This window comes from Dendrobium catenatum, unplaced genomic scaffold (genome assembly GCF_001605985.2).
Source record: "Dendrobium catenatum unplaced genomic scaffold, ASM160598v2 fragScaff_scaffold_659, whole genome shotgun sequence".
Lineage (NCBI taxonomy): Eukaryota > Viridiplantae > Streptophyta > Magnoliopsida > Asparagales > Orchidaceae > Dendrobium > Dendrobium catenatum.
The window spans coordinates 1696336-1713378 of NW_021319121.1; the positions used below are offsets into that span (position 1 = coordinate 1696336).

Here is a 17043-nt window from a genome sequence, read left to right on the forward strand (position 1 = left end):
CATAGTCGAGCGACCCAGATCGAATGATCGTAGTTAAGCAACTGATGTCGCAGGACTGTAGATGATGGGTGATAAAGGTCAAAGGGATCATAGTCGTCAGACAACAATAGTCATAAGGACCATAGTAGTAGGGCAATGGGGGTGGGAAGGACCGTAGTTGGTAGGCAACAGAGGTCAAAAGTACAATAATCTAATGAAGGTGGTTCGATACGGTCCGAGGATTGTAGTTTAGCGACAGAGGTTGGCAAGACCATAATCGGGCAATGGTGGTTTGAGGACCATAATCATGTTTGATAGTGGTGAGGGTTTGTCGATAATGGTTCTCGATCAGAGCTTTCAGATTCTTTAAGCTTTGGAGTTCTCTTAAATCTTTATCCTAGGGTTCAAACCTCCCAATTCCCTTCAATAGAAAGCTACATGAGACACCTCATATTAATTTCTTTTATTATGGGGCATTTATTCTGCAGTTAAATGTCATAATGATGTCTAAATTGAGCGATCCTGGGCTCATTCGATTCGTCTCGTCTAGCCGCTTGATAAACCCTAAAGCAGCCAGCAAAACCCCAAATAACCAGCAAAATACAAAAAGTCAACAAATGAACAAAAGTAATTACCCCCCGTCTCCTTCCCTTCGCCCTCTCGGGCGCTCCTGGCAGCGGAAGTGCAGCCAATCTTGACTTGCTCAATTTATCCCGTCCTCGACTGCTACGTCGATCTCAACCTCTTCCATCATAGCCTTCGACTCCTCCGATCAAATGAGGTCCCTCACGGCCTTTCCTCGTCCTTGTCCACCGCTTCCCGTTGTGATAGCCACTTGCTGCTGCGCCCTACAACGCTACCATGATCGAGAGGTAAGTTTTACTATTATGCCTACTCGCCCTCTACTGCAATGACTTGCACCTCCACTATTTGTTAAAATGCCAACACCGTCATTTCTTCTAAGAGAATAGAGATGGTCCCTAACGCTAGTTGGAGCCACATGCATTAGATGAGTAAGGTCCTATTAGAATACCGCGCCTGGTTGAAATGTTGCAGAATAGGGAAAAGCTTGTCATGCTTTAGAGATTGCGAAGGCTGGTTTTCTAGATGATTACTTTGCAGCTCATTTCATGAGGACATGATTTGAGTTGATTGTTTTGGAAAACCAGCCGCATTCTTGACTCAGGGGAGGTGAAAACTCGACTTCGTTTATAGAAGGAGAGATTCTTCTATGTCGCAAGTCCTGTAATTAACAGGTATTTGAGGGCTTCCATTAGAGAGTTAAATAGCCATGTAAGTGAATGTGTGCCATATGGTTGGATATGAATTCCGTTTTCTGAAGCATTAACTAGTATGGAAAGAGTACCGTATACTATAATTATTTAGATAGTAGTGTTATTAAGATTTCAAAATGATTTGTTAAGAATAAGTTTGATGCTTATCAATAATTAATGGAAAATTAGCATTACACCACTTAATTGGGATAAGCTAATGATGATGATAGTTTCATATATTATTGATGCGTCATCAAAATTTGATTTGCTCAAGCCTGAATTTTAATGTATATTTGAATTAGAAACTTATGAATCAAATTCAGTACTATACAAACTCTAATTTTAGCAAACTTACAACCAAATTGAATATCTTGATGTGATAACTCATCGACATCCAGAATGATCCCATCTAAATCTGAGCAGATCAAGCAATTGAAATATAATTCAAAATCTCATATCCTTATAATCATATCACTCATCTTGACAAGCCAAATCCAAGAAATCCAATGTCACTTAATTTGACAATATTAAGACACTTAAATATTGAAAAGGTGTAGTCCAATCTATCGTTTGGATATGAAAATGTGGTTTTGCTGTTTGTTGCTTTGATCATTGGAGGTTGTCATGAAAGAAAGTGAAGCATTTACATGAATTTATAAATAAATGACCACACGAAATATTACTACTTTAGAACATTGCACAAAGCAGATCATTAATGCCTTCTAAAGCACTGCAGAGGCAAGTATCCAAGGCCTTCTAGTACACTAGTAATATAACACTTGTAGAAGATTATGACAGTACGACAAGCTAATACAACAAGTTGCCAACACAAGTTGGCTATGTGAACTGGAAAGTAAGCATCACAATCTTAGGAATTCCTACGGGTGTGCCAGTGAAAGCATCTAGTGTGTCCATTTAAAGTGACCCACAACTTACTATAGAGTTATAGTTGATCATAGAATCCAATTTCTTAAGAGTTGTGTGTCAACAAGCCACATATCTTGTTGATTGACATTTGGATTTATCAAATTTCAATAATTGGTTTAAAGTTGGTTTGAATATGGATGATTTGATTAGGTTTAATTTTAATTTTGCTATTTTTCCGTTGATTTTTATTCATTTTTATTTTCTATTTTAATTTGTCTACTTTGGATTTTTAATTGATTTTTTTGATTTAATTGATTTGTTTGATTTAATTTGGTTTAATATTGATTTAATTTGAAATTGAAATTTTATTTAATTTAATGTTCGGCTAAAATTCAATTAATAAAATTCAATTAGGATTTAATTGGATCTAGTTTTTTGTTTTTTTTGGATAAAACTCACGAATGGGCCTATGCGTTAATAAAAATAAAACTGATACAAGTCCTTAAGGGATCAAGAGCTCTCTAAAAATACAACATTTGAAGCTAAACCTAATGAGCCTATGATCCAACTAATACAACATTCAAACAAATAAAATGAAAAGCAAGAAAAACAAAGTGGAGCCAAAAACTAGCCCAACTCAAGGACACTGGCAAAGAGAAAACTAGAGACTCCTAGAAGTAGAGCAGGAACACAGCTGGAGTAGCCAATAAAATTTGCACGAACATCTGCAAGAAAGATCAACCTCCAACGAAAGAGAATAAGCTCTAAACAAAAGAAACAAATGACAAACATAACCAACACCAAAAGAAAAAAAATTTGTACTAGAAAATTGTTTTAGAATGCAATAAAAAAGTTGTCTCAAACGAAGCCTTAATTGATCAAATTAGGTTCAATTAAAGTTAAGGGAAAAGTATTTTCCTCTATATATAAAAAAAGGTTCAATTAAAGTTTTAATTTGGTTATATTCCAATTTAGATGAATTTAAGGATTCAAATAAAGTTCCATTAGGCTTGAAATAGGTTCAAATTTTAATTAAGATCGAGTTAAGGTTCAATTAAGTTCCTTTAGGATTCAATTGAGTTCTGGTTTAATTAGGTTAGGTTTGTTTTTTATTAATTAATTTGAATTTTAATATTACTTTTGTTTGATTTAATTAGGTGTAATATTGATTTAGGGTTTAATGAGCCTTAACTTTGTAATTAATAGGTAGGTGTGTTTTGTTGTTTTAATAAATTTTTACAATTTTTGTAATTTTAAACTTCATTTAACATGTAATATTAATTTTTAGAATTTTTTGGTTTGGGAAATAATGTCATTAACTTTCCATAATCATGATATGAGTGCATCATAAAATCAGAGAAATTAAAATATTAGTTTCCCTATTTTTCCATAAAATTTTGACTATGAATATGTTTAGCTTCAAATCAATTAATTAAGCTTATAAATCTAGTATCCTATCTTTGGGACATATGCTTCATCAGGTCCATTGGTGGGAAATTGGAGAATTGTTCTTTCCTTGAGCCGGGTAGTGATGATTGGGGCTAAGGTTTGAAATTATGCAATCAAATATTGAGATGTTTTATTTTCATGAGACTAAGTGTAAGCCTCAGGGCATTCTGAGGCATGAGCCTAAAAAATTAAACCATTAAATTAATAAAATTACAGTAACATACATAAAAATCAAAGTAAGACAATTTTAAAAGTGATACAATACTACAAATAATGTTAAATAAATAGTGTATCCCTCTCCTAGTTCAACATACATTAGTAGTCTAATATCATAATTTATGAATTTGAAATTCCCCTACTGTTATCACTTAGAGTATCTTCATTAAAATCATCATTGTAGTTAATTGCTTTCTCTCTTCGCTAATGTTAGAGCTAAGGAAATGAGTTTCCATCAATAAGAGGAGAGGCGTTGAAGGAGAAGTGGCGTCGGCAAAGTAGCGATCATGATATAACAAGATTAAGTAGCGAAGTAAGCGTTCTGTGGCATGTGGCTGGGAGTTTGAGGTTGTGCAAATTTTCTCAAGTTTGATTTAATTTCCTTACAGTAATATGTTTATTTATATATTAAAAGTTCATAAATTTAACCTTTAAATTTACTTAAACCCTAATTTTTTTAGTCTTAAACCTTTTCAAAATCGCATTAAAATTGTGCTTTGACATGCCTTTAGCCAAGTATGTGGTGTACGCTTTATTGCCTTTATTTTTTTTAAATAGCACTGAAGAAGGCCTCTAATTGTACAAATTTTAAATGGCACATGGGTTGTCTTCAACCTCCTGTTGCAAGCATCAGCCATTGCTTCTGATTATGTTAAATTTACAATGACCCTTTACAGTTTCACTTGATTAAGGTAACTATTTTGTATCTCTAGATCAAGTGTTTATGGGTTTGGATCCCAAAAGTCATGCTGTGCACTTTTGGAGTAGCAGGACTGACCATTCTATCTTTATCACGTCTCTTCCTCTAACATAATGATATTTATTATGTATGTTGTTAACATTCTTCTTACTAAGGCTATTACTCCTAGGCTTCCAACATTGATGAAAGAAAACAATGTCTTTCAAAGACATTTATCGCTAAATATCTAAGGCGATTAAAATAATTTATTGGCAGTGTTACATATAGTAAGCAAGGTGTTTCTCTCTCTTTCAATGAAATATGTTACAAACTTTGAAGAAATTAGTCTTCTTGGGTGCTAGACTTTTGAATCTCATTTGAATTATCAGTAATCATCCAAGAATTAAATTAAATGTTGTAGAGATGAGGATGCTCAGGTGAATGAGCGGTTTTACACTTAGAGATACAATGTGAAATGAGTATATACATAAAAAGGTTGGAGTAGTTCCAATGGCAAATAAGATTAGAGAGAGTTATCTTAGATGGTTTGGTCACATAAAACGTCAGCTTTGTGATGAACCTATTAGGAGAGTAAATGTATTAGATCAATCTATGTTAAAAAAGGTAGAGATAGACTTAAAATTTTGATCAGAAAGTATTAAAAATGATTTTTTTTTAAAATTATATTTAAATGAGAATTTGACTCTTAATAAGACACAATGGAGAAAAAAAATTCATGTAACTAATCCCATACAGTGGGATAAAGGCTTGTTGTTGCTATATCCAAAAATGATTAATGCATTGAAGATTCTTCTTGCTTTTAACTTTTATTTGGTAAACTTATCTATTTGACTCTCACTTAATTAGATATGTCATTTGTTGTTGATGTGGCTAATTAACATATGCAAAACCTAAGAAGTCATTATGATGCTGTCCGAAGAATTTTAAGATATATTAAGGAATATTTTAGAAAATGTCTACTCTATTATTAACATAATCATCAAAGCACTTAAACTTATCATGATGGTGAAAATGTTGGATCTCTTGAGGATTAAAATTCTTCTTTATGGTATAATCTTTGTGAGGGCAAGTTCTTATGCCATAGAAGTAGGGAAACAGAACCACAAAATCTATCCTTTAAGAGACAAACCTGAATCAAACTTTAAGCAAACTGTACTGTGACAGGAGCGCTCACATGCTATGAATCCCAACTGGCAACTGATCCTAATAGCTTCCCTCACTGCGTAGCTGTCATTCCATTTGTCTGCTCCAACTGGTCTTGTTCCTCTTTGTTGCGTCTTCAGAGCAATTATTATGTTTGCTAGGTGGCTGTAGAGCTGCAGTAAAACCATTTGTATATTTTATTATGGATTTCTTAATCCATAAGATTCCTTAAAATTTCTTCCATTCCTTGAATGCGATTCTTGGAATAATTACTATCTTCTTATTACGGCTAAGCTAATAATGTGCACTTTCATGTCTTTTGTTCACTCAAATGCTGTGAATTTTTGCTCTCCAGGAGACCAAACTCCACAGCTGCAATGGAAAATTGTTTGGAGATATTTCTTTTTCTTAGAGCATCTCCAATCGAACTCCAAACGCTTGTATGGCGTCGCTCACGAGCTCCAGCCGAACGATAAAACTTCTACTATTCGGTTGTGGGTGAACAGTGGGACGCCAATATTGGCGTTGCACTTGGCGAAAAAACGCGGCCAAGAAGAAAACGACCGTTACCTTGGCAAAATGGAATTTGGTTGGAGTTGAATCACTGCATTTTTTAATTTCACAACATTTTGGAGTGAAAAATGATATTTTCGGTTGGAGATGCCCTTATTGATGGAACTGGATCAGGTATGGATTGCTGATTATTCATCTTTTGTATCTAACACTCACTGCTACTCCAAGCCTAATATTAACCTCTTGACATGTGCCAACAGCAATGGGCCCGGCATCTTCTGAGACATCAGCGGCCTGTTCGGCCATCTTCCTATGCCCTATTCTGCCAGTTGCCCACAAAAGCAAGAACTAATAATGGAGGGATCTGTCACGTTAGATTACTTTCACTCTGAAGTGGATAAATTTTAGAAAGATCTCAGTTAAAGATTATAGTTTCGTTTGGAACGGATTTCTTATTGCTTTTTAAAGCAGTTTTTTAATATTAGAAAGCTGTACTAGAAAGCTGCTTTAAGAAAAGTCCTCCTAAATAAAGCCTAAATTATAAGAAGGAAAGTGATTAAAAATAAATTTAAAAAGAATCATACACGTAAATAGGTTTTGCATTTTTTGTTAAAATAGTAAAACGCGAAAAAAATTGTGGATTCGTTTGGGACGGCTTTTTTAGTGCTTTCTAAAACGGAGTTTTAATACAAATTTTTTTATTTTTGTACTAAAACGGGCAATAAAAAACCCGTCCCAAACGAAGCCTGTGTTTTCCTTCAAAACGCAATTTCATTATACTTTTTCAATTGAGAGAGCTGGAGAGAGAGAAATCGATAGAAAGTTGGAGAGAAAAGGTAGAAATAGATTCATAAGGAGGAGGGAGAGAGAGAGAGGGAATTTCTTTTAACTTTAATAATATAAATTAATATTTTAAATATTTAATTAAATTTTAATTAACTTTAAAATTTTTAGTAATTTTTATCTATAGGAAACCAGTTCACAAGAAGACCATTTCAAAAGGGCCTGCCTATGTAGCATAATAGAGCAAAAGTTATTAGGGAATTTACTCTTTAGAAGTGCTAACTTGGGTTCATTTCAGAATTCAACCCAAAAGTAAGAAGCCCCAAATATAGTCAATTGGATTGGACCAGTTTTTTATCAATTGAGAATCTCAACCTGGCCTGACTACACAAGCACTTGAGACATATGAGGTATGTTTGAACTCTCAAAATAGATGTAATGATTCAATTTGTACAATTCTAACTCTAGAAATAATCAAATTACTATTAAATATAAAGATTTATTTAAAAATAATAATAATTTACTTGTTTGTGCTTCATTTGGGACGGCTTTCTTAACACTTCTTAAAGCAGATTACTTGTACAAAATCTTTAATTAGAAAGCTGCTTTAAGAAGGAATAAGAAAGCCTTCTCAAACAAAGCCTTAATTAGTTAGTTTTGAATTTTGTGTTACTTTAGGTTTCGTTTGGGATGGCTTTCTGAATGCTTCTTAAAGCAGCTTTTTAGTACAAAATTTTAATTTTTGTACCAGAAAGCTGTTTTAAAAAGCATTAAGAAAACAATCCCAAACAAAGCCTTAACTTGGTACGATTTTTTTAAGTCCTTTAAAGGAACTCGAGTGTTACACAATGTTATTTGAATTGAAATTTTTAAATCATGTTCAAGTTGGGATGTTATATTAGAGCTAATGTTGAAATTCCTATTTATGTTCTCATTGTTCTTTTTTTTTTTTCCATAAAATTATAAATCAATTATGAAAATATAAATGTTCCTAATGCTCATGCTTTTGTGACATTCTCCATATTTGTGTTATAACTTGTTGACCAAAGAAGATTAATGATATATATATATTGATATGATCCATTTTAATTTTAAGTATAAAATTGAATATCAACCATTTGATATTTCTACAATAGCCTAATTATTATGAGATTAAGGCTTTGTTTCGGATGGCTTTCTTACTGATTCTTAAAGCAGTTTTTTAGTATGAAAGCTGCTTTAAGAAGCAGTATGAAAGCCATCCCAAATGAAGCCTAAATTCAAAATTTTTAATGCGCCTTAATAATCTATCCTTTAAAAAGATTTTTTTATATATAATTAAGCCTAATAAACCAATATTCACCCAACTCATCCACATGGTATGTAAGTGGGAGTCATTTGCTAGCACTTAGAAGCTTAATCATGTTATAATGTGCCAATTGACCATAGAGTTTTAAAATATGTGAATCACTCGGTCGAAGTCTTTTCTCTAATATCATTTATTAGGGACCGTGAAAGAAAAAGTGAAAGTTCATCAACTCTATATATCATTATTCAATCCTATTTTTTATCCAAAATTTTAAACTTATGAATGAAAACTAACTTGGGCTTCGTTTTGGACGCATTCTTACTGCTTTCTTAAACATCTTTCTAGTACAAAATTTTTTAATTTTAAAAATTTTTGTACTAAAAAGTTATTTTAGAAAGCAGTTAAAAAATCATCTCAAACAAAGCCTTAATATTTCTCTATTGATATAACTTTCTCTTATGAAATTAAATTCAATCTTCTTACTTTCCTTTACAAGAGGTGGTTAGAATAATAATGCTATCATGCTACAATTATGGAAGGTGCAACATCCCATTTTATTCTTCTATATTGGCCACAATCTCTTACAATTCACTTCTTTTATTAGTGTGCGAGAGCATCGTGTGCAAATCCTCTATAGTCATGTAGTACTATAAAAGTGCAATAACAACATACAAATCAATCACAAAAAATTTTTGTACTCAAAAACAGCTTTAAAAGCACTAAGAAAGTAGTCACATCCCAAGCAAAGACGTTGGATTAATTATGTTGTGCGGATGTCAAACATCGTACAGAGACTTATGCACGGAGTTCTGTATCCGGTCTCCGCACATAATAATTTCTCCTTTGTTTGTGATAGTTTTTTACAACTATTTTTTTATTACTTTTAAGAAATTTTTGTGCTAAAAATTATTTTATAAAATAGTAAAACAATTATCTGAAATTAAGGCATAGAATGAATGATCAAGATGATGTGTGCTAGCACCCAAATTTTATTAAAATAAATCAATCTGATATGTTTAAATCCCAATAATAATTGATGTTCAGCACAAAGCTATGCTAGATATGCGAATTATAACTTTTGAGGGCCCCAATGATGTGACAGCGGAACGGGACCAATGTTGTCTGTCACGCGCAAGCAGGTGAACAACTATGGAGTGGCAGTTTAGTAATTAAAATGAATATTTTGTTTTTAAGATAACTTAGTGAATATAAAGCTAAAGTATATCACATTGTATATCAAAATTTAAGTAAACATTGCAAGGGATTAATGGAATTAAAACTAACCTCAAATTTCGTTAACTGACGAATAATTATCTAATTAATCACAATTAAGTTTTAATTAGTTTAATTAAACAAGTTTAATGAAATGCATGGAATTTATGGATACAATTATAGGTTGTGATGATTAATAAATAATTAAGAAATATGGATCAAAATCATTAGTAAGTTCGTTTTTTAAATAAAATAAATAGGAATATAAGTGGCTTATATTGGATCACATAAACTTGCTAAAAAATTTAAGTAATTAAGGTCATGAATATGAATAACGTATGCATATGATCACATCATTCATGCATATTGCCTGAAATTAGGGGTGCAACCGAGTCAAGCCGGCTCGAACTCGACTCAGTAACAAGCTCGATAAGTCGAGCTGATCGAGCTCGCGAGTCTCGAACACAGTTTCGAGCTTGAAGGCTTATCAAGCTCAAAAAGGCGTCTGACTCGACTCGTCGACTCGACGAGCTGCTCGACAACCGAGCTAGCAGGCGGAAAAAGCAATTTGGGAGAGGGAAATTGAAATGGCGAGTAGGAAAATCCAATTTGACACTCGGACGGATGCTTATCGAAGGCTCGGCATTGACGGGAAAATACAATGTTACGCTCGGCGACGACATCGAAGGCAACGACATTGAAGACAGCTAGCGAAGGTCTGCAACGGACAACATAAACATAAGCGGAAGCGGGCGACAGCATCTACGACGTTTGCGACGGACAATGGCGAAGGTCTCACGACGGTGCTTGACGATGATGTCGTCTGATTTGGACGACGACGTTGCAAAGTTAACAGACGCTGGCGCTCGATGTCCCGCTCGACGAGCTCACTTTTTCTCTGTCGAGTCGAGCTCGACTTTTGAGCTCGAGCTCGAGTTCGATTTTCGACAGCTGAGCTCGACTCGAACACCTCCCGACTCGAGCTCGTTTGCACCCCTACCTGAAATGTTTTAAACAACCACATGAGTATAAAACTCACTAGGCCAATATTTTCCCCTCAAATTAGAGTTCAATTCATAGTTTAAAAATAACATGAAATTTATCTTTTTACTCTATAGTTTTAGCATACTATATCACATTGGTATGAATGAAGAAATGCACATGTATCAATGCTCACTTATAACTCTCATTTACCATCTCCTAGCTACTTGAGGCAGGGGTAGAGCATAACCAGAGTGGAGCAAAGTATTTTCCAATATAGAGTCATCTCAATGTCAGAGCAAAACATAGTAGTATGCCAAAGCACAAAATTTGAAGTTTACTTTCATTTCTATAAAAGAGCTTCAGAATATCATAAAATACATGATGATGATGCAAATGCAATATACAACTGAGGAATTAAAGCATGTACATACTAAATACCATATTATATACTCCTAATATATGTAGAGGCTATCAGTTATCATTTTCATGGTTTGGAAGTGCTTTATATTGGCCAATATGTCATTGTTATCAAATATTCTATGTTGAAATGTATATCTGATCTATCTGTATATGACATACAATTGCCATGCAAATATATCAATAAACAGCTATATACTCAATAATGCAGTCTACGGTTTCATTTATGACACCTTTTTTTTTTTAAATAAAAAAAATTATATTATAAAGTTATTTTAAAAAATAGTAAGAAAATTATTCCAAGTAGGGGTGTTATGGGTCGGGTTCGGGTCGAACCCAAGTTGACCCGGGTCTAAATGGGTCAACTCGAACCCTACCCGTTTTTGTAAACGGGTCAGGTTTTTCAACGTGGACCCGACCCACTTCTGATCTGAGTCAACCCGACACACGAATGGCGGAGGGTAGACGGCTAAGAGCTGATTGCAGATGGCTAAAGCTGAGGGCGGACGGTCTGGCGGCACGCGAAAGGCGGAGAATGGCAGGCTAACAGAATAGCGACGCAATGCCACTAGCTAACATGACACGAAGCGAGAGCTGACACGACCCATTTTTCTCGGTCAAGTCCAGGTTGCCGGGTCAACACAAACCCAACCCGTTTTTTCAAATGAGTCAAATCTGGGAACATGAACCCGACCCATTTTAAAATCGGGTCAGGTCAAACCCGAAATTTCCGGGTCATGTCCGAATCAAAATTTTGAATCGTGTCAAATATTTATACCCCTAATCCAAAGCAAACCATACATTACTCTATTGATTGGAAGTTTAGACTCTCGACCAAGAGGTCATGTGACCTTAAGACTTCATTTGAAATGGCTTTTTTACTTCTTTCTAAAGTAATTTTTTGGTATAAAAAACTTTTGAAAAAGAAATTTTTCCTATAAAAAACTGTTTTAAACAGTAAGAAAATTATCTGTAATGAATACTAAATTAAAATTATGATTAGATTTGCACAAAATTTGAACAAAAAAAAAACCTTCATAATCTATATAAATCATGTGTACAACAATTATTTACATGCCAATAAATAACTACACAGAACACGAAAAAGTACTTTATAACCAATACTTACAAATTTCACGAGCAATATGGACCATTTGTGCAAAAAATACATTTCGATTTAGAATACCTTAGTAGGGCTGTCAAAAACGGGTCACGGGTCGGATTCGGGTCCAATCTGAAATTGACCCGACACTGTTCAACCCGACCCGAACCAGACCCATTTTTGCAAACGGGTCGGTTTTCCGAACCCGAACCCGACCCGCTTCGGGTATATTTTATTATTTTTTTATTTAATTCAATTTATTTAAATCTAAATAAAAAATCGAGCCCTCATTCACGAGAAATTATTACATTCGGTCAAAAATCGAACAGTCCGAATGTATACTGAGCAATATCGAGTTCAAAATACCGAGTTTTAGGTGACGGGGCGCGTGATTATTGGTCTCTGAACGCATTCGAACACCTGAATGTAATAATTTCTCCTCATTCACAAGCAATAAAGAGCAACACATACTAATACAACTTTCACAATCAATATTGATTTATCTGTAAAATGGTTTCACACCTTATAGATTTAGGTTTAGTTTGGGACATATTTTTTACTATCTTTTAAAATAATTTTTTTACAAAAATTTTAATTCAATAACTTTATAAAAAGTTATTTCAAAAATAGTAAAAAAAATATTCCAAATAAAATCTTAAAGCACTTGTACAAGTTATCCACTGTATGCCCTGGGTTCGAACACCAGATACAACTTATCGTTCGGAGATCAATCAGGTGCAGCCACGTTATCTAGTACTGAGTAAGATTGAGCTCGGAGCTATGAAGTACTGAGTTTGAAATCTAAAACAATATTAATTTTTTTATATATAAATACAAAAAAATAAAATAGGTATTGAAATGATAACAACGTTAGGGGTGTCAAAATGGGTTTACGGGTCAGGTTCTGGTCGAACCCGAATCGACCCGAACCTGATCTGGGTTTAAACGGGTCAACCCAAACCCGATCCAATTTTACAAACAGATCAAAACTTTCAACCCGGACCCGACCCGACCCGTGGCCCGTTTGTAAAATGAGCGAAATGTAGATGCAGAGATGCGGAGGAAATAAAGAATTCTTCCGTCTTGCTATGGAGGTCCCATTCTACGATGGCGAATTCTTCTGTCATTCATCAGCGCGCGATGGCTCAACAGTCAACACCCCTGTGCTCGAATCTAAAGATGAATAAATTTCAAAAATAAGCCGAGATCTTGAGATTAATGAAACAATCGAATGCATTAAGAACGGCATTCTACCTCTGTTTTTTTTTTTTTTGGGACATTTAGGTCATTGAAGGCAAACTCACACACACAACGCATATAGATAGACTCGAATCCTGAACCTCTTAATTGGAAGCCTAAGCTCTCAACCAATAGGCCAAGAAGAGTTGTGTAATTCTACCTCTGTGATTAACCAGTTTTAATTTGGCAAGTTTCTCGTGAATTTATAAAGCAATTAGCGGACGGATTCTTACTGTAAGAGCCTTTTTTGGCTGATTAATTGGGTTCTTTGAGGATTAGAAAGCAGGGATTACGATTTTGAATTGGATCCAAGACCCCGGAGAGAAATTGAGACAGGGAATGTATGTACATGGCTGCGTCGGAGGCTTCGGTGAAGGCTACCGTTTGTCGAGGTCGCTGCGGCCATGGGCGAATCTAGGTTTTAGCTTCTTTTTTAATGGTGGGAAATTTTTTTTTTTTTTTTTTTTGTGGGGGATGGACAAAGATGCCTATGATTGATAAAATTATGACAAAAAAAAAATTAGAGGAGACAAAATACTTAAAATATCAAAAAAAATTTAAAATATCCTCTCTAAAATTTAAAATTTTTCTTTTGAGGATGGACACTTCTCTCCCCTCAATACAATGGGGTTTTTAGCGGCTTTGCAGGCGGAGTCTCTGCTAGTTTAGGTGAGGCCATGTTCGAATTCCGACTTTGAAGAAATGTTCGTTGTCGGGGTGTTACTATTTTTGTTGTTGATCACTTGTTTTGCCTGTGTGAGGCCGAGGTTTGCGGGGCTGGGTGGCGGGTCGAGCACTCGAGCCATTCGAATTGTGAATTGTAAAGCGGAACACGGAGTCACAGAGGGCTTAGGCAGACCCTAAACACGGGTTGATTTCGGGTTGCCGGGTTTTGGGTTGCCGGGAAAACCCGAACCTAGGGGTGTCAATTATAGACCCGACCCGACAACCCGACCCGAAAAATCAAGGTTTGGGTCGACCTGTTTAACAAATGGGCCAGGTTCGGATTTCAATTTTCAACCCATTTAAAAAACAGGTCAGGTCTGGGTCAACCCGATAACCCGAAACTGACCCGAGCTGACCCGTATACGCCTCTGCCCATTTTCATTTTTCCCGCATCGTCACGTCGCAATGTCGGATCACCTGGCCAGCCGTCTGCCCGTCCGCATCAACATGACCGGCTCTGGCTGACCGCGTCAGGCCTACGACGTCAATCCCAACATCCTGCACGCCTACGCTAGTGTGAGCCAGGAGTTCTCTTGTTCGTGCGTGTGAGACGGGAGTTTGCCTGTTCACGTAGACCAAGTGGTCGATCTTGTTCACGCAGGTGAGCTCAAGTCCAATGTCGCGCGCACCTCTGAGTCTCCGCCCCAGCTGAAGCCTGAAGGAATGCAAATGTTCGGGTTCGCGGGTCGGGTCGGGTCAACCCAGAAACCCGCGCGAGTTGGGTTCGGGTTAAAATATCTGAACTGTTTAACTAAACAGGTCGGGTTCGGGTCAACCCGTTTACAGTCGGGCCAACTCAGGTCAGACCCGAACCCGACCCATTGACCCGAATTGACAACCCTACCCGAACCTGACCCGATTTTTAAATGGGTCAAATTCTCGAATCCGAACCCGAACCCGAACCCGAACCGTATGGCAAACGGATTGACCCGAACCTGAAAATTTTCATCTCGAGTTCAGGTCAGGTTTCAGGTCGGGTCATATCTCATCATTTCTTTCTCTCTCATTATTTATGCAAAAAAAAATTGTGTTAAGATGTCCTTATGCAATTTGGGCTATAAAAGGTTAACAATTTTTTTATTTGCATTGAGATTAGTGCAAGATATGATATCTAACGGTGTGATTAATATCAATTTAAATCAAATGGATGTTAAGCTCTCTCTTGACTCAAAACGCATAATAACATTTTTTTTATGCAAAATTTTGTCATTAATTACCATCATATATTTCTCCTATATATGGCACTCTAAATTTTTTTTCTTTTGTGACGAGGAAGCACTTTTCTTAGGCTAGTGAAAATCCTGATCGACCTAGCATGCAACCCATATCAAATTATACGGGCCAACACTTAAGGCTTTCACTGCTTGCTAAGGGATCCGAACCATGGACCTAGGCTTTGCCCAGCCGGCTCTTCACCACCCGGACAAGCAGCGGTGGGTTAGATATTTTGATTGAATTCTCTCTCTCTCTCTCTCTCTGAAATCCGTTTCACATATACCCATAAGCTCATACTGAATACCTCTCTCCTCCATTTCTCACCACTCATTTTTAACAAAAAACTACGACCAAAATAAATGATCTAATAAATCAGACAGATATAGCCTTTCCTCAAATGGAAAGAAATTAATCAACTCTCCACAACTAATTACCTTCTCCATCCTCCTCTTAAATCTCTAATTTAACCCATTTATTTTTAAATAAGATGGCTGATCGACTCCCCCCCAATCCCCCCTTCAACTCTCCATCCTTCCCTTCCTCCCCTCCTTCCCCCTTCGGCCTCTCTCCCGAGAGCGACTCATGGGTTGACAAATTATTCAACTTCGCTGCATACGCAAAAGCCTCCCATCGTCGCGCTTTTAGCGACTCTATCGTCGCTCTCGAGCCTCCCGCCGCCGCAAACCCAACAATGTCGTCCGCTCCTCCCTCCGACCATAACAATGTCAACGCAGACAACTATAAGCCCAACGTAAACCCACCTGACTATCATGCCCATCCAAACCAGCCAATTCATTTTATCCACTCTGAAGGAGAGATTTCCTCGGCCGACGATACCCTTCAATTACCCATTCAAGATCCCAAGAGGGTGAAGAGGTATCTTCATCAAATTAGAAAATTTGAAGCAAGATGCATCATAAATAAAAAAAAATCTTTTGCATCTGTTATTTGACTTTGACTTTGACTTTTGGCATTTCAGGATATTGGCGAACAGACAATCAGCGCGGAGATCGAGGGAGAGGAAGTTGCAGTACATCTCCGAGCTGCAGAAACGCGTCGGAAAGTTGGAGGTTTATTTGCACAATTTGCAAGCTTTTGTTTCCTTTCAAATTTATAAAAAAAAAAAAACTTAAATCAAAGGCGTTTGTATGTTTTGATGTGGATTCATAGACGGACGTTGCGGCATTGACGCCAAGAGTTGCCTTCTTCGATTGCCAACGGTCGATGCTCGTCATGCAGAATAGCCAAATCAAGCAGCGCATAGCTGTCCTTGCACAAGAGAATTTCGTTAGAGATGGTGAGACCTTTTTTTTCCTTAATGGTAAATTTTGTTTATAGTTTTTTATAAAGATGATTATGAATTGCTATGGAGAAAATAATTTAGCTATTCTGATTGTAAAAAGCAGATTTTTATCACATAGTTTTTTGAAAAGCTGTGAGAAAGTAGTTGCCAAACAAAAAATATAATTGTTGTCATAATACGTAAAAAATATTCGAAACCCTAAACTCCAGAGACCAATCAGAATACACCATGTCACCCCTTCGCTCGGTACGACTGACATGACGCATTCTGGTTGGTCTCCGGACGTTGTTCTGCATCCGATCTCCGCACATAATAAACTCTCCTTAATTAAATGCATCTATCTGATAACATATTCATAATACGTAATAGTTTGATTAGTTAAAATATATAAACTTTTTAATTGTTTTTGCATGAATTTATTTTAGAATGTGTAATATATTCATATATTTCATAAAGGAATTGGACTTAAATGCAGGCTGCTATGAGACACTGAACAAGGAGATAGGAAGGCTAAGTCAGCTCTACCAACGACAGAATCTTGTGCAGACGGATGCGATGACGGCAGCCATCGACGCCGGCGGTGAGGACACGGCCTCCATTTTTTATCAAAATGATTTGCAAACAAACCCCTAA

At 36.1% G+C, this 17043-nt stretch overlaps 1 protein-coding gene and 1 long non-coding RNA gene across 3 annotated transcripts; both read left to right on the forward strand.

Moving 5' to 3' along the window:
- Window positions 1-483: 483 nt before the first annotated feature.
- Window positions 484-6550, forward strand: LOC110094778. Of its 2 annotated transcripts, XR_003701017.1 has the most exons (4): window positions 484-851; window positions 4000-4133; window positions 5984-6315; window positions 6402-6550. It is a non-coding gene; the product is annotated as an uncharacterized LOC110094778 (long non-coding RNA). The 2 variants fall into 2 exon arrangements; XR_002302908.2 differs by lacking the exon at window positions 4000-4133 and having other exon boundaries at window positions 490-851.
- Window positions 6551-15594: 9044 nt separating this feature from the next.
- On the forward strand, window positions 15595-17043 carry LOC110094784 (basic leucine zipper 61-like). Its single transcript, XM_020820110.2, has 4 exons — window positions 15595-15983; window positions 16087-16177; window positions 16278-16404; window positions 16886-17043. The coding sequence occupies exons 1-4, from the start codon at window positions 15595-15597 to the stop codon at window positions 17041-17043; spliced, it is 765 nt and encodes a 254-aa protein (XP_020675769.1).

Bases quoted from the DNA above. Each gene is read 5' to 3' on its own strand.
- LOC110094784 (XM_020820110.2), top strand. From the start codon at position 15,595: ATGGCTGATCGACTCCCCCCCAATCCCCCCTTCAACTCTCCATCCTTC. The intron at 16,178-16,277 runs GTTTATTTGCAC...GTGGATTCATAG, and splicing joins AACGCGTCGGAAAGTTGGAG to ACGGACGTTGCGGCATTGAC. The intron at 16,405-16,885 runs GTGAGACCTTTT...ACTTAAATGCAG, and splicing joins AGAGAATTTCGTTAGAGATG to GCTGCTATGAGACACTGAAC.